The sequence below is a fragment of the Barbus barbus genome, assembly GCF_936440315.1.
Source record: "Barbus barbus genome assembly, chromosome: 12".
Classification (NCBI taxonomy): domain Eukaryota; kingdom Metazoa; phylum Chordata; class Actinopteri; order Cypriniformes; family Cyprinidae; genus Barbus; species Barbus barbus.
In genome coordinates this window covers 32,448,482-32,472,752 of record NC_136740.1, presented here as the reverse complement: position 1 = coordinate 32,472,752, position 24,271 = coordinate 32,448,482, and the positions used below count along the sequence as shown (strand labels likewise).

Below are 24,271 nucleotides of genomic sequence, written 5' to 3'. Positions count from 1 at the left end.
GAGTCAGACTTGTAATCCAAAGGTTGTGGGTTTGAGTCTCGGGCCGGCAGGGATTGTAGGTGGGGGGAGGGAATGTCCAGCGCTCTCTCCACCCTCAATACCACGACTGAGGTGCCCTTGAGCAAGGCACCGAACCCCCAACTGCTCCCCGGGCGCCACAGCAGAAATGCTGCCCACTGCTCCGGGTGTGTGTTCACGGTGTGTGTGTGTTCACTGCTGTGTGTGTGTTCACTGCTGTGTGTGTGTTCACTGCTGTGTGTGTGTGTGTTCACTGCTGTGTGTGTGTGTGTTCACTGCTGTGTGTGTGTGTGTTCACTGCTGTGTGTGTGTGTGCACGTTGGATGGGTTAAATGCAGAGCACGAATTCCGAGTATGGGTCACGATACTTGGCTGAATGTCACTTCACTTCACTTCAAATATATGAAAATATTTAATATATAAACATAACATATTTTTCTTAAATATATTCATGCATGTATGTGTATTTATATATATATACACATAATAAATATACACAGTACACACACATATATTATGTAAACAAAAACTTTTATTTTGGATGTGATTAATCATTTGACAGGACTAGTAAATAGGAAATTTGCATAAAAAGTAAAAACAGGATTTATTATTTTTTTCTTTTTCTTTTTTACTATATCAAGATTTTTTTTAATGCAATTGATTATTATTATTCATTATACTATATTTTTTTCTTATAACATTGTTGTTAATAATAACAAAACAACTTTCTTATTGTATTACTATTTCCGTTATTATTCCCTTTTTCATCTTATTGTTAATAAGTATATTAATAATAATAAGTAATACAACTTATTGTTGTTGGTGGTTTTTATTCTAATATTGCTGTTGTTAACAAAAAATAATTATCAGTATTTCAATTATTTTTATATTTTTTATCTTATTACTGTTATAATAATAATATGAAAATAAAACTATTAAAAATAATAACACTAATTATACAAAAACTATGATTTATTACTATTTCAATTGTTTTTTATTTGTATTTTGTTATAATAATGAAAAACAACAAAACAATTAATAATAACACAATTTCATGGCAGTTTCTCTTTACAGTAATTATGTGCTTAATTATGACAAATGGCACTTATTGCACTTAAGTCACTTATCACAATGTAAACATAATGCAAAAAAAATCTTAATATTCCTTAAAAACAGACTTCATTTTAATGAAGCTAAGCATAATTTCTTATTTCTCTCTGCTGTGTTTTCATTGAGCAGAGTTTGCTGTTGGACGATGACCGTGTGTGTGTGTGTGTTGCAGTACGGGCAGCGGTGGAGCAGGTGGACGAGGCGTTGGACTGCGCTGATTCTCTGGCGCTGATCTCCGCTCTGCAGAACTCCAGTCTAGCGCTCACAGGACTGATCCGGGATCACGCCGGCTGGTACCTGGAGCAGCTGACCGCTGACCGAGAGCAGAAAGCCCTGGTGAGACGCTCACCATCATCTCACACACTCATACACGCACCATACTCTGCTGACCGAGGTGTGTGTTTGTCAGGATCTGGGCTGTGTGGATCCTCTGGAGAGAGATGAGCTGCAGGAGGGCATCAGTGTGGCCAATGAGGAGGCGCAGAGAGACCGAACCTGTCAGTGATGCATCTAAACACTCTCTCGTACCAATGCAGGCCTGTTCATTCATTCATGAGCTGTGGAAACGCCAGTCTGTGGTGTTAAAGTGTGAGTTTGTGTGTGTGTGCAGTGCAGCAGGCGGTGTGTAAAATAAACGAGGCCGTGCGGCGTGGAGAAGCTCGTCAGACGGTTCGAGCTCTAATGAATCCAGATGCTCATCTGCCAGACGTTTATCCGTTTGCTGCAGCGCTTTATCAGAGAGAGCTGGCACCACTACAGCACCAGTGTCCACAGGTAACACACACACACACACACACCTTCATTCTTTGATCCCAGAACATGAGAAACAGATTCTGTTTAACCATGAAGAGGATTGGCATGTTGGAGCTATGAGTTTCCTCAGGGTTTTAGAATGGATTGGATTCATTACTAAAATCAATTGATGGCATCACAAGAAGAGACTTCATGTTTTGTTCCACATCAATTACACAGAGTCAGACCTCGAACATGACACTATTTTGAAATGGAACAAATAAAAGAAAAATAATTGACCATTGTGTGCTAGTTAATAGACAGCAGATACACTACTGGTCAAATGTTTGGAATAATTTAGTCTCTTCTGCTCACCAAGGCTGCATTTATCTGACCAAAAATACAGAAAAAAATATTAGAATTTAAAGCAGCTGTTTTCTGTGTGAATATGTGTTAAAGTGTAATGTATTTCTGTGATCTGCAGCTGTATTTTCAGCATCATTACTCCAGTCTTCAGTGTCACATGATCTTCAGAAATCATTCTAATATACTGATTTGCTGCTCAACAAACATTTCTGATTATTATCAATGTTGAAAACAGCTGTGTAAAATGAATCAGAAAATGTAACATGTTTTCTACAAAAATATGAAGCAGTTTTCATAAATGCAGCCTTGGTGAGTAGAAAAGACTCCTTTCAAATTAAAAAAATCTTAATTATGCTTAAATGTTGACTTTTAGTTTAGCTACTAGTTAATCTAGTCAGACGGGCCTGTTCCAGCACACACAAACACACCGCTCTGCTTTCATAAATTATTCTGTAAAGTCATCTATTAGAAAATCAGAAAGCAATGAGGATGTATGTAATATGTGTCTTGAATAGGTCATGCATTGCATTTTGTTTTTATTTTATGTTTCCTGATAGACATTTATAATGTCAATAGGTTTTTTTTACACCAAAAACTTGCACTGCTCTGATTGGCAAACGTTTTTACACATGAACTAAGTATTACATGTAAAACTCTTTTCAAATCTTACTGTGTGTGCGTCTCTGTGTGTGTGCGTCTCTGTGTGTGTGCGTCTCTCTGTGTGTGCGCGTCTCTGTGTGTGTGTGTGTGTGTCTCTGTTCGTGTCTCTGTGTGTGTGTGTGTGTAGGGTGAGCTGCAGCAGGAGGAGTTGTTTGTCGCGGTGGAGATGTTGTCTGCGGTGGCTCTGGTTAATCAGGCCGTGGAGGTTCAAGACTTCGGTGCGTTCAGTGCTACACTGGTCAGTCCTGCAGCCGGACTCGCCGACATCGATGACAGTCTGATCCAGAGGTCTAACCTTCACTCATCAAAACCTGTCACACACACTTCTGATTGAGAGTTTAGAGTTTTTATCCAGTAAAAATTAATTGTAGAAACGTCCAGCTTCAGCGGCTGCTTCAGTGTCAAATCTTGACTGATTTTGATCAAGTAAGCGTCAGAATAACTGCAGTCATATCTCCAGATGAACTCTTACTGGACTGAAGCAGCTCAGCTTTACTTGATTCTCCATCAATCATTTTCTAGAAAAGTCAGTGCGTCTCAAATCTGATCATCAGGATCTTTAGAGGAGCGTTTGTTTCCAGAAGCTTTACTTTCTCTGTTCCTCAGCGGAGGAATGATCTTCATCTCACATCTTCTGAGGAGCGTTTATTTCTTCATCTCTCGATCAGCATTGCATTATATGTTTGGATCATTTCCATCTCATCACTCTATATCTCCAATAATAAAGACATATTATTGGAGATATAGAGTGAGCACTGATATTTAGATTAGGTTTTATGTCAGTATCTGCTATACTGCTAAAAAGATCTAACTGATTTACATTACAAACAGCAGAATTTCATCATAGTAATATCACCATCTGCACCAAATTAATATTTTTGTTCAGTTTGAGTCTCTGAATAAGATTGAGCTTCATATTCTCACTATATCAGACTACATGAGTAATAAAAGCCTGATGGAGCAAATATGACACACAACATGTTTTGGTTTTTTTTGTTTTTTGTCTAAAGGTTTGATAAAATGAAAAAAAAATTCTGAAGATTATTTCATGTCAAACTCTGTGTGTGTTTGTAGGTATTTCGAGGAGCTGTGTGAGCTGAAGAGGAGGGCAGATAAAGCTCTTCTGACCTGGAACGATCTGCAGACGGGACTGAACGCCGTCAACATGACTGCTCACGAGGAACATGAACGTCAGTTCATCACAAATGTGATTTTATAGTGATTATAATAAATAATCAGCAGCATTAGTAGTGACGTTCTGGTTGTTGATCTCCGCAGAGATTCTCACCATCGGTCTGATCAATCAGGCTCTGAGCCGCAGTGATCCTCAGAAGACGCTCTCGGCGCTGATGCTGCCCTCCAGCGGCCTGCAGGACATCTTCCCGCTCAACGCCAGACGCTACCATGATGTGCTGACCCGCGCCAAACGACACAAAGCTGAGGTGACACCTTCATTAATCTCTGCTGGTTTACTGTACTGCATCAGGACTGAGACCTGACCTTTATACTGTTCAGTTCAGTACATTCATTCATAAAGCTGCACGGCACTATATGACTTCTTCTCTTTATTGCCATCTCCGTTGGAAACATAAAGTTGCAAGTTAGTTGTAAAGTTTTTTTTTTTTTTTTTCCTGGGTTGTGCTTTTGCACAAATTAAATCTGATGATTTACAGTTTACATCAAGGCATACTGACAGTAGGAAGTACATCCTGCAAGGCACGTATCTGAATAAAATGCTGCCTGAACAAGTAACATTTTGTTCTGACCTATTAAATACATAAATGTTTTCAAATAAAAAAGTTATTGACATTTAGATATAACGTTTGTTCAGTGAGGTGAGAAGGAAGTCACACAGTGAGAACTATTTTATTCAACTTTGGTTCAGAAATTGGAAAGGTTACTGATTGCATGTTATTATGAAAATGAATGATCATTTTATGTAAAAATTTACGTAAAAAACAAGGTTATTATATTTAACCAAAAAAAACATAAATAAATGTTTGTTTTCATTACTTAAAATAAATGTTAACTACTAAAAATGTTAAAACCACACAACAAAGTTACAGTAAAAACAATTAAAATGAAAACAAAGTATAAACTAATTCAAAATGTTACTAAAAATGATAATATTATCTCAATGATATTAAAATAACTGGTAAGAACATAGCACTCGTGTGAAATTGTGTTCTTCATCTTTCTTTGTACTGAGATGATGTAAAACTGAGGTTTCCTGCTAAATCTGGCTCAACAGCTCAAATTATGAATTATGTATTATAAGCCTACTCTTGTGAATTGGGGTAAGATAAGGAGATCGTTTTGAACTCTGATTTTCTTTTTATTTCCTTTGACTTTTTTGTTTGTTTTTGACAAAAACTAAATCCATAATAGTTTGCAGTCTAGGTGTGTTTTTCGAGATCTCGCTCTGTTTCCAGTCTGAACGAGTGAATGACGATGTTTTCTTGTGTAGTTGAGCCGTGACGCTGGAGCTGAGCTCTGGTTGGCTGACATTCAGGAAGGTGTGAGACTGGCCAATCAGGACACTCAGAAAGCACTGAAGAGTGAGTGAACGCACACTACCGCACATAACACGCTTGACACACACATAACTGCAAAAGTTTCCTATACATTTTTAAAAAATTATAATTTAAGGCAAGACACTACAGGCAAAGCCTTTTTTTTCATGCACTGTTCAATTTTGAGTTTTGAGTTTTTTTTCAATAACATGTCTTCTCTCAAACTAGTGGAAAGAAACACATTTAAGGGTTAATTTTATTGCACTACATTAATTCCAATCCATATCTTTACTGTTTTGTTCTGTTACACAAACACACACCAAACTTTAGTTTTATTCCTCTTTGTATTCTGAAGGTTTGATCATATTTCATTATTTGCACAACATTTATACAATTTATACATTTACTCTTAAAAACATGGTGAAAATGTTTGTTTTCTGTCTGTTGACAGTATTTTCTGATCTATGGAGTGATGAAAAGAGAAATCCTTTAATATGACAGCAAAATCAAACTAGAGCTATGAACCTGACTTCATCCAATGTTCAGACTTGTTTGCTGGAAGTGTATGCCAATTCATTAGTGGAATATGCATTTCATTAGATATAGTCTCATTTGCATATTTAGAGATACATTTTTAGAAAAGAGTGTTGATGTTTAGGGGGTTTTTTTCACTTATTGACCTGTGGTGCCTCGCCTTAAAATGTAATTGTTACATGGCCTACATCTTTAGATTGTAGGAGTTTATCATCATTTTCAGTCCTCACAAGGAAACAAATGCTAACTCCCTGTTCGTGTGTGTGTGTTCTGTACAGTGTGTCTGGGTCTGGCCGCGGTCAATCAGGCTGTTAAAGAGGGCCGAGCGTCTCAGACGTTGCGTGTTCTGCGTCTGCCAGAGGTGGCGCTGCGGAGCGTGGTTTCTGAATGTGCTGATGGGTATCAGACGGAGCTGACCGCCCTGCTCCGCACCAAAACACTGGAGGGTCAGTCCATCACAAACACTCACACAACTAGAGCTCCGTTTACGGCTGCCACTAACGACTATTTTTATTTCCATTAATCTATCGACTAATTTATTGATTAATCTAAACAATTAATTTCCCACACACAAAAAAACAACAAATTTACTTAAGAATATTTTATTAAACCAAATGAAATTCAAATTTCTATGAAATCCTTTTTTTAAAGCAAAAGTAAAGTGCAACATGCAGAGATGAGTTTGAGACGCTCCACATGTAAATGATCACAGTTCCTGTGACCGGAGCCGCTGTGAGACGCATGGAAATAATTCAACTGCATCGCATATAATTATTTAATTAAATCATAGCGTTTGTGAATTCACAATTCTGCTTAATAATTTAAATGGGTTTAATATCATGCAGCCTTGGAAAATAGTTTAATAATGTGTTTTATGGATTCTCGTCTGTGAAATGCGCCACTTAAAAATCGACGAATCGCGACAGCCCTAGCTCCGTTACACAACTGGACCCAACAAGCTGCTGCATTCGGTGTGTAACTTCCAGAGTTCTTATGGTCCCTGTCGATCATGACTGTAGGGTTCGGTGGCTGGGATTTACCTTTAATGCTATTCATTCTATGCTTGCACAGTCCTTGAGCTTTAACATTTGATAGTGGATGCAGTTACTTGTTGCATGTAGAGGACCTGTTGACTTCAACACAAACACAGCACAGAAATGAGACCCTGCAGCACAAAAGCAGTCATCAGTAGCACAGGTATATTTGTAGCAATAGCCAACAATACATTGTATGGATCAAAATTATACATTTCTCTTTTATGACAAAAATCATTAGAATATTAAGATCATGTTCCATGAAGATATTTAGTAAATTTCCTACCGTAAATATATCAAAACTTAATTTTTGATTAGTAATATGCATTGCTAAGAACTTCATTTGAACAACTTTAAAGGAGATTTTCTCAATATTTAGATTTTTTTGCTCCCTCAGATTCCAGATTTTCAAATAGTTGTATCTCAGACAAATATTGTCCGATCCTAACAAACCATACATCAATGAAAGCTTATTTATAGCAAAAACTTAACCCTTATGACTGGTTTTCTGGTCCAGGGTCACAAATATGATCCTTGTTTTAAATTCATAAGTCTGCACTGCTGACTATACCTGTGTGATTCATCCTGAAACTCCTCCTGTATGATCCCAGTGGTGTTTGTGTGTTGAGCAGGTGATAACAGAAGCCCGTGGATGAGGACGAAGCTGCCAGACAGCAGCTCTTATTTCTTTCATCTGCAGAAGCTGGAGGGCACCTGGGAAAGACCTCAAGGTTTCGTCCAGAACAGCACCTTCCTGACACGCGAGGAGATACAGGTGAGACACAAACACCTGAACCAGCAAAGCGGTTAAGGCTAGAGGGAATGCACATCGAAACAGCGTAATGTTTGCCACACTGTACAACAATAATTACTGTTTTTGCACGCTTGTAAGGGATAGGTTTAATGTTAATAAAACACAATCTAATAGGTAAAAAATTAAGTTTCCGGTTAGAGCTGTATCCCTTCTAGCCACAAGAAAGCATGTGTTTATTTATATAGCACTTTTCCAAACAAGTTAATGCAGTTCAAAGTGCTTTACACGCAAGAAGAAATAAAATACAAAACAATAAAATGCACCAAATACAAAATAGAAATAACCCATTAAAATACAAGAACAAAATTTTAAATATATATAATTAAAATTTAAAATATGAAGCAAAAACTTTTAAAGAAAAAAAAACACAAAATATACAATGCACTAAGATTTTATAGGACGTTACAGGAAGGCCAGACTGAAAAAGTAAGTTTTTAATTTATACTTAAAACTATTAATGCTTTCAGCACATCTTATGTCCTCTGGAAGGTTGTTAGCATAACGGCTAAAAGCAGCATCGCCAAATGTTTTAGTTCAGCTATGAGGTACAGTTAAAAGAAAAGAATTTGAAGACCTAAGAGTCCCTCTGGGTTCGTATACTACAAGCATTTTTGAAAGATAGTCTGGAGCAAGTCCATGCAATGCCTTATGGACTAATAAAAGATATTTAAAATCAATATGAAAGCTCACAGGTGTACTGTGATCTCTCTTTTTAGTCTTTGTCAGTATTCTAGCAGCAGTATTTTGTATTAGTTGTAGTTGATTAATTGTATTTTTGGTAGACCTGAAAGGAGGGCATTACAATAGTCACGCCTGCTAGTTATAAATGCATGCATTAATTTTTCTGTATTGGTCAGAGAGAGAAATGGTCTTACACTGGTCACAACCCAGTAACTCATGCTGAATCTGTCATCCAGAGGTAACTGTGTGATGTGTGTCCTGTGCTGCCCCCTGCAGGCTGTGTGCAGTAGCATGACTGCGGCTCACAGCAGAGATGCGCAGTGGAAGGCCAGTGAGCCGCTGGTGCTGATGCTGCAGGCGCGCATGCGAGGATTCCTGCTGCGACAGAAGCTCGCCGAGCGTCTGCACTTCCTAAACACTCAGCTGCCCGCCGTCATCACCATCCAGGTGAGACTCGTGTTAGATCGGGTCAGCCCCAGACGCCCGTCAGAAAATATCAGTTTGTCCAGTTACAGAACAACTAGTCAGCAGAGCTGTTGATATCCAAAACAAGTGTTTAACATCCCATAAACCTTGGGTTTCCATAAACATTCCCTTTTGTCTATCTCTATTCATACAGAAAATACAGTTCATGAAAGCCCACAAATATGAGATTGAACAACCATGAAGATGCATAAGCAAGGAAAAATTCATTAGAAATATAGAAACACGATAAATGAATAAACAAAAAAAATACTTTATATAATGATAAATGATAAAAATGATCAAATAATAAATTGTATGAATGACTAATGATTATAAAATGATTGTGAAATTAATTAATTTAAAAAAACACACACACAGTTTCCACGCAAGGATCTAAGATCCTTCACTCACCTGTGATCATTTTTAAATGGTAAAAATGCTTTTAAGTCAGTTATTTCTATCTTCTGCTGTAGTGTGTCAGTAGGAAAGATCAGTTTACATTTCCAAACATACATTTAGCCAATCCGAGGGTACAAAAAAATCTAAATATTGAGAAAATCTCCTTTAAAGTTGTTCAAATGAAGTTCTTAGCAATGCATATTACTAATCAAAAATTACGTTTTGATATATTTACGGTAGGAAATTCACAAAATATCTTCATGGAACATGATCTTAATATCCTAATGATTTTTGGCATAAAAGAGAAATGTATAATTTTGATCCATACAATGTATTGTTGGCTATTGCTACAAATACACCTGTGTTACTCATGACTGCTTTTGTGCTGCAGAGACACATTTAGAGAGCACATTGACATATTGTGTTCCATTCAGTTTATTCCTTAGTTTATTTACTTGGTCTTAAAGAAAAGGTCTTAAAATCCTAAATGTTGCACATACTTATGTATCCAAAGCGCTGAATGCTAATTTTGTAACTCTATACATAGTAATGCAGTTTACACTTGTGATGTTACAGTGCTGTGTTTGTGTGTTCAGTCTCACTGGAGGAGGTTCATTCAGCAGAGAGAGTATCACCACAGACTGCAGTATCTCTATCAGAACTGGAGAGCCGTCGTTAAGGTAAAACACAGTGCAATCTGACGCACGAGGAACACGTATGTGTGTGTGTTTGGACTGACGTGTGATTCTCCCGCTCAGATCCAGGCCATGGTGAAGATGTGGCTCGCCCGCAGGAGATACCTCGCCCGCCTCGCTTACTTCAGGAGACACGTGAGGATCACGCCTACTTCGTCACCAGCGTGTCTGCATCTGGCATACGTGTTCACGTGTTTGTGTTTGATTTATCTGTCAGGTTGGAGCTATAATCCGGATCCAGGCGTTCTTCAGAGCCAGCAGGACCCGAGAGGAGTATCACTTACTGGGTCAGTCAATGCAAACACACCTAAAGTCTGCCAACATCTGAGATTTGTTTTTAAATATTTGAGTCTTTTCTGGGGTTGGGAATCGAAAATCTAATTCCAAAATCCGATACTTGTTGTAAAATTACAATTTCAATTCCACCTATCAATTCCTGTGTGCGCACATTTTTTTAGGTGGCAAAAAGGTGCTTTTAAAAATGTATTTGTCTTTGAATCATTCATTCAAGAGATTCATTCAAAAGCACTGATTCATTCAGTAATGAAACAAATCAATCTTGAGTGAGTCATTGAATCATTCCATTCATAAATTCCATGAGATTTTGTTTAGTTGTCTAATATTTTTTTTCTTCAGAATTGTGAGAGAACTCCATTTAAAAGAAAAAATCCTTGCAGCTCTATTTTGCACACAAACATCTCTTAATCGTGTTAGTTTTTATGTAGGGGTGGCGATGGCGCAGTGGATAAAACACATGCCTTTGGTGTGAGAGACCCGGGTTCGAATCCACTGTGAGACACCAATGTGTCCCTGAGCAAGACACTTAACCCCTAGTTGCTCCAGAGGCCTGCGACCTCTGACATATATAGCAATTGTAAGTCGCTTTGGATAAAAGCGTCAGCTAAATGAATTTAAAAAAAAACAAATGTAGCCTGCTGATTTTTGTTCGTGGAATTCAGCAGCAATTAAATATTTTGCAAAAAGAGAGACAGAATAAATATGTTTGATATTTAAATTATTTATTTAAATTATAATTTTTTTCCATGTTGGAATCAAACCTGGGAATCTGAGAATTGGAATTGATAAAATACAAATAACAAAAATACAGTAAAAATTGCTAAAAATTATTACAATTTAAAACTATCTGTTTTCTATGTGAATATGTGTTAAACTGTAATTTATTTCTGTGATCTGCAGCTGTATTTACAGCATCATTACTCCAGTCTTCAGTGTCACATGATCTTCAGAAATCATAATAATATACTGATTTACTGCTCAACAAACATTTCTCAGGGCTTAAAGTTCTTCGGCACCGTAGCGTTTGGCTGCAGAAAAAGAAAAAAAGTCCTACATTTAAAAAAAACTATCACTTTCGAGTCCATGAGTTTGCCTAGCAATGGTATGAGAGGAGCACAGCTTTCACTCTCAACCAAACTAACATTACTAGCCAATCATAATTGCTTGCTCTTATAAACACGAGATGCACATAATAGTATACAATTGCAGAGTCACTGCCCTGATGAATGGAGAAGTGCAACACCTGCAAGGCGCAACGGTCAAAGATGTCCATCTAGCGCATATTTACATGGAAAAACAGTGTGCATTATCTCTATAGATTCATAACGTAAATCATTAATAAACCTTTGCCTATTTCAACCTATTTCTAAATATGCCATTTATTGTGCATCACGATTTCAAAATAAACGTTTGAGTTTGCATGTGGCCAAATATGACAATTTAATGGATTTAAACATCGTTTATTCACTCTGTAAAGTGAAACGTCACCAGGCCTTTGGCACCCTCTCTGCAGGTATTTGTTATAATACATTATGTATTTAAGTTGGTTGTTCACATGTATAGGCATATTACATTATGTATTTTAAGTGTTGTTCAATAAAACCATGCAGTTACTTGGTTTTGATATTTTATTTGAGCCAATTATTATTGCCTCATCTTTAGTTTATATATAAATAGTAAATAGTCATACTAAAGCCTGGTAAGTCTGTTTGTTACTAAAAAATATCAGACTACTCAATTGTCAAAATAATCAATAGATTACTTGATTACCAAAATAATCATTAGTTACAGTCCTAGATTAGTTAAAATATTTCAAATTACAACTGCATTGTTTGGCATTTTGTAATTAAAAGACAAATATTTTGTTACTGAAAATGTCTTAAAAATATTGTCTCATTCTAGTGAACCAAGCATCTGTATTTTGTCTCATGTTGTGAGCTAAGTGTGTTGTCACACCTCTAGTGTCGATGAGCGGTGATATAGCTCTTAATTTTCCAAGCTTTCATTCTTCAGGTCAACCATATATTTGTGGAAAAACATCAGTTTCAATAAGGAAAGCAATAACTTTGCCATAGTATCCTTTCAAATGTTAAAGGTGCCACAGTCATTGCTGGCCGCCCGCCCCGCTCCCGGGAAAAAAGTTTAGGCTCAGGATTTTTATTTTTTTTTGCTTTAACCCCTGATTTCTGATTATTATCAATGTTGAAAACAGTTGTGCTGCCCAATATTTTTGTGGAAACTGATTTCTTTTATTTTTCAGGATTCACAGATGAATAGAAAGTTCAAAAGAACAGCATTTATTTGAAATAGAATTCTTTTGTAACATAGCTGCCTTTAATGGCACTTTTGATCAATTAAATGCCTCCTTGATGAATATAAGTATTAATTTCTTCTTCTTTTTTTAAGTCCTCCTGAAGCTTTTGAACAGTAGTGTGTATCATGGCTTAACACGGCCATCACTGGCTCAGACAGGCGATTCACGAGACAAAGGATCATGAAACTAGTTAAATGACATGCTTCGGTAACTTAATGAGTAAATCATCACAGTATTCATGATACATGTCATCAAGAATATATAGACTCAAACTGATTGACTGCAGATCTTTAGAGCAGATGTGTTTATGTGGGAATGAACCGGTCAGTGTTGAATGTGTGTGGATGTGGTTCAGTTCACTCCAGCGCTCCGCCGCTCTCTGTCGTGCGCAAGTTCGCTCACCTGCTGGAGTTTGGAGACAGTGACATCCGTCAGGAGGGAGAGCTGCAGCGTCTCAGAGAGGATGTGGTCAGATCCATCCGCGCCAACAGACAGCTGGAGGCTGACCTGGACCTGATGGACCTGAAGATCGGCCTGCTGGTCCGCAACAGAGTCACGCTGCAGGTCAGGAGAGACAGCGGGGAACCCACTGCTCTGTGTGTCTGTCTGTCTGCTCTCTGACCGTCTGTCTGTCTCTCTGACCGTCTGTCTGTCTGTCTGACCGTCTGTCTGTCTTTCTCTCTGACCATCTGTCTGTCTTTCTCTCTGACCATCTGTCTGTCTTTCTCTCTGACCGTCTGTCTGGCCTTCTGTCTGACCGTCTGTCTGTCTTTCTCTCTGACCGTCTGTCTGTCTTTCTGTCTGACCGTCTGTCTGGCCTTCTGTCTGACCGTCTGTCTCTCTGACCGTCTGTCTGGCCTTCTGTCTGACTGTCTGTCTGTCTTTCTCTCTGACCATCTGTCTGTCTTTCTCTCTGACCATCTGTCTGTCTTTCTCTCTGACCGTCTGTCTGGCCTTCTGTCTGACCGTCTGTCTGTCTTTCTGTCTGACCATCTTTCTGTCTGACCGTCTGTCTGTCTGTCTCTCTGACCGTCTGTCTGGCCTTCTGTCTGACCGTCTGTCTGTCTTTCTCTCTGACCGTCTGTCTGGCCTTCTGTCTGACCGTCTGTCTGTCTTTCTCTCTGACCGTCTGTCTGTCTGACCGTCTGTCTGTCTTTCTCTCTGACCGTCTGTCTGGCCTTCTGTCTGACCGTCTGTCTGTCTTTCTCTCTGACCGTCTGTCTGTCTGACCGTCTGTCTGTCTGTCTCTCTGACCGTCTGTCTGGCCTTCTGTCTGACCGTCTGTCTGTCTTTCTCTCTGACCGTCTTTCTGTCTGACCGTCTGTCTGTAGGAGGTGGTGTCTCACTGTAAGAAGCTCACTAAGAAGAATAAGGAGCAGTTAAGTGACATGATGGCTCTGGACAAACACAAAGGCCTGAAAGCTCTCAGTAAAGAGAAGAGAGACAAACTGGAGGCCTATCAGCACCTCTTCTACCTGCTGCAGGTACACACACACACACACACACACTTTTCCTGTAAATTCAGCTGTTTATTTCTGTTGTGCTCCATCTCACTGATCATAACACAAGAGTGTGAACTGCCCCTAAACAGTTATTTATATCGGAGTTTCCCAAACTGGGGTTTGTGAGTTCATGATAAAGCTAATAAATAATTAAACCATCAAAATTAAAATAAATTGTACACTCCATACTCTGTAATGACAAAACAGAAAACAGATTTTTGATAATTTTGCTAATGTGTTAGAAAGCCTTTATGGGGTATGGACTGTAGAGTTGATGTAAAAATAATAATTGTTATTTAAAGTACTTTAGCTTCAACAGGACAAAATGAAGGGGAGTACTTTCTGAATGCACTGTACTATCATTTAAAACAAACATTTACAAAAAAATACATTCTAAAATATATAAATAGAATAATTGTAAAATAAAAACCATTTTAAAACTCACTAAAAATGAATTAAATCACACAAGTATGAACATCACATTTTAAAATAAACAGTGAATATTAATAGCAGTGAATAACTGAGCTTAAAATCAGTTAAATCAAAAATGTAGGTATAAAATAAAAACAGAATACTTGCTAAAACATCTATTAAATTCTAAAGATATCAAATTTAAAATAAAAGTTGCAGAAATCGAATGAAATCTTACATTTACATTTTACATTTATTCATTTAGCTGACGCTTTTATCCAAAGCGACTTACAATTGCTATATATGTCAGAGGTCGCACGCCTCTGGAGCAACTAGGGGTTAAGTGTCTTGCTCAGGGACACATTGGTGTCTCACAGTGGATTCAACCCGGGTCTCTCACACCAAAGGCATGTGTCTTATCCACTGCGCCATCACCACCCCCATCTTTAAAATATAAAGATTACACGGTTTTAAAAAAAAATATTTAAGTTAAAACGCTTGCTATAAAATCAGACATTATAGAGCCTTGAACATGTGAACGCTGCGGGTTTAGATCCTGCTTTTAAAAAGGCTCCGTGATGTTGAGAATCATCTTAATCATGTGTATGTGTCTCTGTCTGTCTGTAGACGCAGCCGCTGTACCTGGCTCAGCTGATCTTCCTGATGCCTCAGAATAAAAGCACCAAGTTCATGGAGACGGTGATCTTCACGCTCTTCAACTACGGCTCAGACTTCAGAGAGGCTTTCCTGCTGCTGCAGCTCTTCACCGCCGCGCTGCGCCACGAGATCCAGTACAGAAACACACTCCGCTCATGCCCTATTGCATCGCAACTCATTCATATACAGTCAAACCAAAACGTACTGACACCTTCAACATTTCTAACATTATATCACGGTTTATTCGCTTTAGTTTAGAAAATGGTAATAAAATATGACAAGAATAAGAGTTAAACTGACAGAACCAATCATATAACTTTGATAGAAAGGTATGTAATGAATTGGGTTGAATAGCTGTCAGATGTTAAATTTAAGAACACAATTAGATAAAACCAATTCAGCTCAACCAATCACCAAGCAGTGCTTCATTTTGTTCAGTCTGTGGTGGAAAAAGATCACATTAGCAAAAAACACTTAAGCAAAACGTGCCCAGGTCAAAGTGTTTGAATAATTTTTGATCCCAAATTTTACTGGTAGTTCACTGTATGAAGAGTTTTTGGGTGTAATATGTCACAGTTTGCTGTAGTTTGCTATCATCACTTACATAAATGAACTAAAGTGTCCAGTAAACACATATCTAAAGTCACATCTGGTGTCTGAATCATTTTTGGTTTAACTGTGCATGTCAGATACGTTAAATATATTAACAATGACTTCTTTAACCTGGTTCTTCGTAAATTGATCTGCGTTGAAGTTAGAATTGAAAACTCCTGATTCATTTATTGTCATTCAATCATGTTTGTTGGTGAATGATTGCAGAGTAAAGGTGGACCGGCCGCAGGAAGTGGTCACAGGAAGTCCCACCGTCATCAAGATGCTGGTGAGTTTCTATCGCCACGCTCGTGGTCAGAACGCACTGAAGGACGTCCTGGGACCCGTCATCGGAGACGTGCTTCAGGACCGGAGCCTGAACATCCGCACCGACCCTGTGGAGATCTACAAGAGCTGGGTCAACCAGACCGAGAGCCAGACGGGACAGAAGAGGTGCGTTTGCCATATACTCCCTGCAGCTAAATTCAGTTGTCAGTTCACCTTTTACTCCTTAATCGCATTCTGTACACACAATTCACTAAAATACAGGAGTGACAACCGCATTAACCTGTTTAATCACAAATTTCTCCCAGACATGAAAATATCCAAATGATGTGTCACTAGTAACCCATTGAAATAATTAATAATTTTTTTTTTTATTATTATTATTTTGGAAAAGTGTGTGTGAAATTGTGTTTTATGGTCAGTCGGTGGGATAAGGCGAGTACAGAATTAACATATTACTGCAGTCATAAAATTTTTTATATGTCTTAGCCCAGCTATTTTAAACTGTTTGATCACATTCTAGGGTTACTATTATACATAAAAAACCCTTATCAACATTAAAAGGAACTAAAAAATCAACCATCAGCGCATTTCAAAATTTTTACTTTTTTGTAAAATATAACATCAAATTTTTTATATTAGTGCTACCAGTATTACAACATCAATATTGTAAAATTTTTGTAACATTTGAATTTTTAATTTAGTGCAGTATTTTGTCATTGCAACATTTGTTCACTAACAACAGCATTGGATTTATATTGTATTCCTAAGTTCACTGTTATCCCAGCGGTTGTGACCGTCAACATGTTTACTCTGACCGCACTCAACAAAACTCAATAAGTTTGCTCAACTTTTCTTTTTTTCTTTACAGTGCTGTAAAAAATCAAATGTTGATAGAACTTAAACGTTTAAGGCAACCAGCTTCAACCGATTGAGTTTTCTCAACTTGTTGTTTTAAGTTTATTCAACAAAAAGTTGAGAGAACTCAAAAATCTGCTGAAGCTGGTTGCCTTAAAATTTGAAGTTTGCTCAACTTTTTTTTTTTTCTTTTTTACAGTGTAGTTAATGACGTATTTAAATGCACATTTTGACACTGGGATAGTTGCGCTTATGAGCCCTGTGTCAGTGCTGCCCTGAGCCTAAGTGTCAGTGTTGCCAGATCTTCATAGAAAAAAATGTTGCTATGGTAGCGTAAATGCGGGAGTGAGTGCTGTTCCGTGCACACATGGAAGCATAATTTACGGGACTCACTCCCGCATTTAAATGCTGTTGGCACTCCCGACACTTGCAACTTGTGCCTGGCCGATGTCAAACCAAAAATTATTCAGACACCAGATATAATTTTTATTTTTTATTTTACTAGTGTGTGCAGGACACTATAGTTAATTTATGTAAGTGAGGATAGCTAAATAAAGTAAACTCTGACATGTAATACCCAATTCTTCATACAGTGGACAACCAGTAAAATTGATAAAAAAAATAATATTCAGACACTTTGACCTGAGCATGTTTTGCTGAAGTGTTTTTTCTTTAATTGCTAATGTGACCTGAACAGACTGAACAGAATGAAGCACTGCTTGGTGATTGGTCGAGCTAAATTGGTTTTATCTAATTGTGTTCTTAAATTTAACAGCTGACAGCTATTCAACCCAATCCATTACATACCTGGTGTGTGTGTGTGCATGTTTATGTGGTTTATGAGGACACAAATGTGTATAATGACATGGGTATGACAGAGGTATTACAATATGAAGGTGGTTTATGAGGACACTGCCTATGTCCCCGTAATTCAAAAGGCTTAAAAAACATACTAAATGGTGTTTTTTTGAAAATCTAAAAATGCACAAAGTCTCCTGTGAGGGCTAAGTTTAGGTGTAGGGTTGGTGTAGGGCAATAGCACACACAGTTTGTTCAGTATAAAAACCATTACACCTATGGAGAGTCCCCATAACCCACAAAAACCAACATGTGTGTGTGTGTGTGTGTGTGTGTTCAGTTGTTTGCCGTATGAGGTGAGCGTCGAGGAGGCTTTGAGTCATTCTGAGGTCCAGCAGAGGCTGAGCATCTCCATCACAAACCTGAAGAACCTGACGGAGCGCGTCTTACACGCCATCATCAGCAACACACACAAACTACCGTATGTATCGCATATGCACATATACACTCTGCCAAAGTCTGAAACATAAGACACATTTGAAAAAGTCTCTTCTGCTCACTAAAGCTGTATTTATTTGGTCAAAAATGCAGTACAAATTGTGAAATATTATTACAATGTAAAAAAGTTGTGAATATATTGTAAAATGTAATTTATTCCTGTGATGCAATGCTAGTCTTCAGGGTAAATTCACCTTTATTTCTATTGTCATACGATCAGTTGGATTCAATCAGTGCTCAAATATAAAGGATTGGTGCTCAAGTATTAATAATGGTTATCAATTATGAAAACATTTCAGGATTTGAAGAATAAAATGTTAAAGTAAATTTAAAAAAAAATATATAAGTTGACGTCTTACTTGCCTCAAACTTTTTAATGGTAGTGTATGACATTCTTCACAAAAAATGTGATTAATAATAAAAAGATAATTCATTTGTAGCATTATTGTGTTATAATTAGTGACATTTATTTTATTCAGTTTGCAAGTATTTTTACTGTCACTAAAACAAAGTACATAACGCATAATAACTATTGATGGGTTTTCACTGGAGGAAAAAAAAGACAAAACATTCAAAAAATACCCCAAATATAACCTCAATTTTTAAGAACATCTGCAGGAAATACAGTAATTTTGGGCTGCAAAAATCAGAAAAAATGGCAGTGAAATCCTGATGGGACTGAATATTAGATGAGCCAAACTGATGATGTTCAGTGTTCTCGGGACTGATCTTAAATCTGTATTGCATGTGTTCAGCTTGTGTCAGAATGGTTAAATGTGTTCTCTCGCACTCATTATGTGGTGTTATGTAATATATCTGTGTGTGTCTCAATCAGGTACGGTTTGCGTTACACTGCTAAAGTTCTGAGAGACGCCCTGCAGGAGAAGTTTCCTCAGGCCGGTGAAGATGAACTGTACAAGGTACGCCTATCAAACGTAAAAAAAGATGATAAATTGTTCATATTTAAAATAAATAAATAAAACTAATAAATTATATATATTTGTATACTTTTAAATTATTTGTAGAATTTTTTTTATATATGTGACCATGGACCACAAAACCAGTCATAAGGGTAAATTTTTTAAAATCTGGAATCTGAGGGTGCAAAAAATAAAAATTAAATCTCCTTTAAAGTTGTTCAAATGAAGTTCTTAACAATGGATATTACTAATAAAAATGAAGTTTTGATATATTTACGGTAGGAAATTTACAAAATATCTTCATGGAACATGATCTTTACTTAATAAACTAATGATTTTTGGCATAAAATAAAAATGTATAATTTTGACCCATACAATGTATTGTTGGCTATTGCTACAAATATACCTGTGTTACTGATGACTGCTTTTGTGCTGCAGGGTCACATATATTTATTTTTATTATATATTTCAAATGTACAAAATAACCTCTCCTGATTTATTTTTTGATGTGTTTATTGTGTGTGTGATTAGATCGTGGGTAACCTGATCTACTATCGCTACATGAACCCTGCGATCGTGGCCCCGGACGGCTTCGATGTGGTGGAGCTCGGGGCCGGTTCTGCTCTGCTGCCGGGTCAGAGGAGAACACTGGGCTCCATCGCCCGCATCCTGCAGCACAGCGCCGCTCTCAAACACTTCCACGGAGACTCAGCGCACCTGAGAGCTCTGAACGAGTACATCACACACACTCACAACCGCTTCAGGTGAGGGACACACACACACACACACTCTCACTCACACACACACACACACACACAGCCGCTTCAGGTGAGGGACACACACACACTCTCTCTCACACACACACACACTCACTTCAGGTGAAGGACTGATATCTGAGGAGCAGCTCAGAACACACACTTCCTGTCTCACCGCTCTTTTCTCTCCTGCTACAGGAAGTTCCTGCGCACTGTGTGTGACGTGCCTGAGCCAGAGGAACGCTTCAACATCGACGAGTATTCAGAAACGCTGATCCTCAACAGACCCGTGATCTACATCTCCATCAGTGAACTCATCAACACACACCGAGTCAGTGCCTGTCTGTCTGCACAAATTAGATCACGATACTCTTACAGTTCTGATCGATTATGATATATATCATCGTTTACTCATTTTTATGGAAACAAATATATAGTACTAAAAAGTAATTGTCATTATGACATATAAACATTTGCATTGCACATACATTTGTTGCATATAAACATTTAAATTGTAGTATTTCTGGTAATAATGTGAATATGAACTTATAATATAGTGCATACAGTATATTTACCAAAACACTAAAATGAAGGTAAAAAATGTTCTGAAACGGAATTTATTTTTGGCCGAATATATTCAGTTGCCGTAATTCTGATGCATCGCTAAAATGAGTCATTTGTTCGTGAATTTGAATACACTTAATATCTCATCACATTGAGATTAGACTGCAAAATTGAGTAAATGTTTTTCTTTATGCTTTATTCACTGCCATAGAAATTGTTTGTAAATTTATAGGAGTTAACGACTACTCCCTGTTCATAGTGTACTGCATACTACACTCTGTCTGTTTACTACTTAAACTAATAGGAAATGAACCAGTATTATTCAGTATGCAGTGATCAGTTTCTAACTGTAGTTATACTGTGGTCACATGACCTTGTTTATTTTCTGCGAAAGGTGTGTAGTTAATCATATGTGTCCCTGCAGCACAAAAGCAGTCATCAGTAGCACAGGTATATTTGTAGCAATAGACAACAATACATTGTATGGGTCAAAATTATACATTTCTCTTTTATGACAAAAATCATTAGTCAAGTCAAGTCTGCTTTATTGTCAATTCGTCCACATGTACGGCGCATACATACAGAGAATTGAAATTGCGTTACTCTCAGACCCTTGGTGCATACAGTTAACATTAAACACTGACAGTAGACGTTCAAATACAGATAAATACAGTTTAAACATATGTACATACAACTATACAGATATACACATGAGGACATTGTAGAAAAATAAAGAACGAGATAGATAAAGTGGCATAAGGCACATGGCAGATAGAGTGCAAACCAGTTAAATAAAACAAAACTGTGCAGATATATGTGTAGTGCAAGAAGAGCTTATCAGTCTGTTAAAGTGACAGGAGAACAGTCTTTTTATCAGACTATCCGAAGAGGTAGTTTGCAGTCAATGCTGGATGAGGTAGTGATCAGTCCAATGCTGCACAAGTGACAGGTGCTGGTAACAGTTTTTAAGTGGTGGGGGGGGGGGGGGGGGGGGTTGTTGAAGGTCCTGGGGATGTGGGCTGTCGTAGTATCAGAGTTCAGTGTTGCATGGGGTAAAAGAGGGGAGGGGGGGGCAAGGACGGGAGGGAGTTCAGCTTCCTGACAGCCTGATGTATGAAGCTGTCCTTCAGTCTGCTGGTCCTCGCCTGGAGACTCCGCAGTCTCCTCCCTGATGGCAGCAGACTGCACGCGCCATACCACACAGTGATGCAGCTAGTTAGGATGCTCTCGATGGTGCCTCTGTAGAAGGTGCACATGATGGGAGCCGGGGCTCTGGCTCTTCTCAGTTTGCGGAGGAAGTAGAGACGCTGCTGTGCTTTCTTGGCCAGTGCTACAGTGTTGTTAGTCCAGGAGAGGTCCTCTGTGATGTGCACACCCAGGAACTTGGTGCTGCTCACTCTCGCCAAAATCTCCTTCGTCTTCTCCACATTCAGAGAGAGATTGTTGTCACTGCACCACCCGGCCAGGCGGCTCACCTCGCTCCTGTGGTTTGTCTCATCTCTGTTGCTAATGAGACCCACCACAGTCGTGTCATCCGCAAACTTAATGAAGAGGTTGGAGTTGTGTGACGGTGTGCAGTCGTGGGTCAGCAGAGTGAAGAGGAGGGGGCTCAGCACACATCCTTGGGGGGCCCCAGTGTTCAGTGTGATGGTGCTGGATGTGTTACTGCTTGAGGTCTCCCGGTCAGGAAGTCCAACAGCCTGCACTGCATTGCGTGCATTGATCCTGCTGAGGGATCTCCTCACACTGTCCGGGGACAGCGTCATCACCTGGTCGCCGGGAGGAGGTGGAGTCTTCTGTGCAGTGGTGCTGTTTTGTGCCTCAAAGCGAGCAAAGGCACCATCCCCCTGCTGAACGTTCAGCTCGTTCAGCAGGGGTATGGTGCTGTCACAGGTCTGTCTGTGGTGGGGGTTTGTAGTCCGTCTGTATCCCCCGCCACAGGCTCCGAGTGTCTCTGCTGTCGCTGAAACGATGGGCTATCCTCCTGGAGTACCGTCTCTTGGCCTCTCTGAGGATATTAGGATATTAAGTAAAGATCATGTTCCATGAAGATATTTAGTAAATTTCCTACCATAAATGTATCCAAACTTCATTTTTGATTAGTAATATGCATTGCTAAGAACTTCATTTGAACAACTTTAAAGGCAATTTTCTCAATATTTAGATTTTTTTGCACCCTCAGATTCCAGATTTTCTAATAGTTGTATCTCAGCCAAATATTTTTAGTTTAAAAAAAATTGACCCTTAAGACTGGTTTTGTGCTCCAGGGTCACATTTTAGAAATATGAATGGTTATGTTGCATGTTTCGTTCTGAGCAGCTGCTGCTGGAGCATCAGGATTGTCTGTGTCCCGATCTGTCGGATCCTCTTCAACAGCTGCTGCAGGATCTGGGCTCGGTGCCGTCCGTTCAGGACCTCATAGGTTCGTCACACTCCACGTTCATTTGCTCTGTTCTGTACCTAAGCAGTATTCTTAGACTTCATCCCGGCCCGTGTGTGTGTGCAGGAGAAGGGCAGCTCAGCCCTTCAGATCCAAACGCGGAGCAGACTTGGTCCAAGATGGAGGTTTCTCTGACCCTCACTAGCAAGTTTGATGTCTTTAAGCGCTCTGATGATAAGTCTGACGCACGGGGGATCCTGCTGAGGTGAGCTGCGTCTGTCAGCTGCTGTTCTGCGATGATGATGATGATGAAGAGTTTGGGTTGATTGCCTGTCTGGTTGTTCTTCAGCACTAAGCAGCTGATCATCGATGTGATCAGAACGCAGCCTGGTGACACACTCAGTGACGTGCTGCGAGTCTCCGCCTCCAGAGATCAGGTATGACTCCGCCCACACACACACTTCTACACCATATAGATATATTAGGGGTTGAATGTGTTGGTCGACAGCTAAAATAATAAAGATATGGACCTGACTGTATTCATCTATAAAAATAGTTAATAAAAATCAGTCATTTCTTAAATTCTTAGATTATTTTTAACCAAATAGCTGAAGTTGTCCCCGCACTGGAAAAATACAGTCAGACCAAATATCTTGCAAAAATTGATAAAAGTGCAAAGTGTCTTAAAAACAGACCAAGGTGCAGACGTTTGAGCCCATGCTTTCTTCAGTGCTCATGAGGCAAAAAGCAACAAAACACTTTATAAGCACAATTGCAAATTAACATCTTATCTTAATCAATGAGGGATAGTTGTCATGCCAACATTTTCCCTTTACAAAACATACAAGATCCATCCCTTCATTTAATCCAGTCGGGGTTAATGACTTCAACTCAAAAAGCCTCTCTGTGTAACAGTTTTCTATCACGGTTAGCACCTCTCCTGTTCAACAGAACCCTCTCAATGCCCAGGAATCTGAAATCAGGAAAAGAGTGCTTTGCAGACTCAAAATGACGAAAAACCTGAGAAGTGTGATCTTGCCTCCTGATAGCACTCATATGTTCAACAATTCTAGTGTGCAATGCACGTTTCATTTTACCAACGTAGAGTAAGAGGAGGAACACATAATTGTTGCTTCACATCTGATCAATTGTTTAATTTTGTAAATTTTGCCAGTTAGTGGATGTGTAAATGATTTACATTTTAAATAATGATAACAAGCAACACAATCTGTGCATCAGAGAGGGTCCTAGTTGGGGATGTAGGTATCTGCACGCATCGATTCATCCCGTAGATGCTTTTCTGTTTATGCACCTGACAATTCATTGTTTTGTTTTTTTGGGCGCGCACAGTTCCTGTTTGATCAGTTTATTTTTTTGTCTTTGTTTAGTTTAAATTGAAGCACTAAAATAACTAAAACTC

General features: G+C 38.6%; 1 protein-coding gene across 1 annotated transcript in view; it reads left to right on the top strand.

Annotated features, from left to right (window-relative positions):
* LOC306877491 (ras GTPase-activating-like protein IQGAP3) overlaps positions 1 to 24,271 on the top strand; it is a 32,164-nt gene that overhangs the window by 4,628 nt on the left and 3,265 nt on the right. Inside the window, exons 10-33 of the mRNA XM_079429265.1 lie at positions 1,301 to 1,464; positions 1,538 to 1,625; positions 1,739 to 1,902; positions 3,014 to 3,174; positions 3,961 to 4,076; positions 4,165 to 4,328; positions 5,354 to 5,444; positions 6,212 to 6,379; positions 7,600 to 7,742; positions 8,739 to 8,909; positions 9,923 to 10,006; positions 10,085 to 10,156; positions 10,239 to 10,308; positions 12,988 to 13,196; positions 13,964 to 14,116; positions 15,173 to 15,336; positions 16,022 to 16,246; positions 18,075 to 18,215; positions 19,068 to 19,152; positions 19,684 to 19,916; positions 20,106 to 20,238; positions 22,791 to 22,893; positions 22,978 to 23,116; positions 23,201 to 23,288. Of these exons, the coding sequence (XP_079285391.1) occupies positions 1,301 to 1,464; positions 1,538 to 1,625; positions 1,739 to 1,902; positions 3,014 to 3,174; positions 3,961 to 4,076; positions 4,165 to 4,328; positions 5,354 to 5,444; positions 6,212 to 6,379; positions 7,600 to 7,742; positions 8,739 to 8,909; positions 9,923 to 10,006; positions 10,085 to 10,156; positions 10,239 to 10,308; positions 12,988 to 13,196; positions 13,964 to 14,116; positions 15,173 to 15,336; positions 16,022 to 16,246; positions 18,075 to 18,215; positions 19,068 to 19,152; positions 19,684 to 19,916; positions 20,106 to 20,238; positions 22,791 to 22,893; positions 22,978 to 23,116; positions 23,201 to 23,288 (3,329 nt within the window). The remainder of the gene's footprint in view (positions 1 to 1,300; positions 1,465 to 1,537; positions 1,626 to 1,738; positions 1,903 to 3,013; positions 3,175 to 3,960; positions 4,077 to 4,164; positions 4,329 to 5,353; positions 5,445 to 6,211; positions 6,380 to 7,599; positions 7,743 to 8,738; positions 8,910 to 9,922; positions 10,007 to 10,084; positions 10,157 to 10,238; positions 10,309 to 12,987; positions 13,197 to 13,963; positions 14,117 to 15,172; positions 15,337 to 16,021; positions 16,247 to 18,074; positions 18,216 to 19,067; positions 19,153 to 19,683; positions 19,917 to 20,105; positions 20,239 to 22,790; positions 22,894 to 22,977; positions 23,117 to 23,200; positions 23,289 to 24,271) is intronic.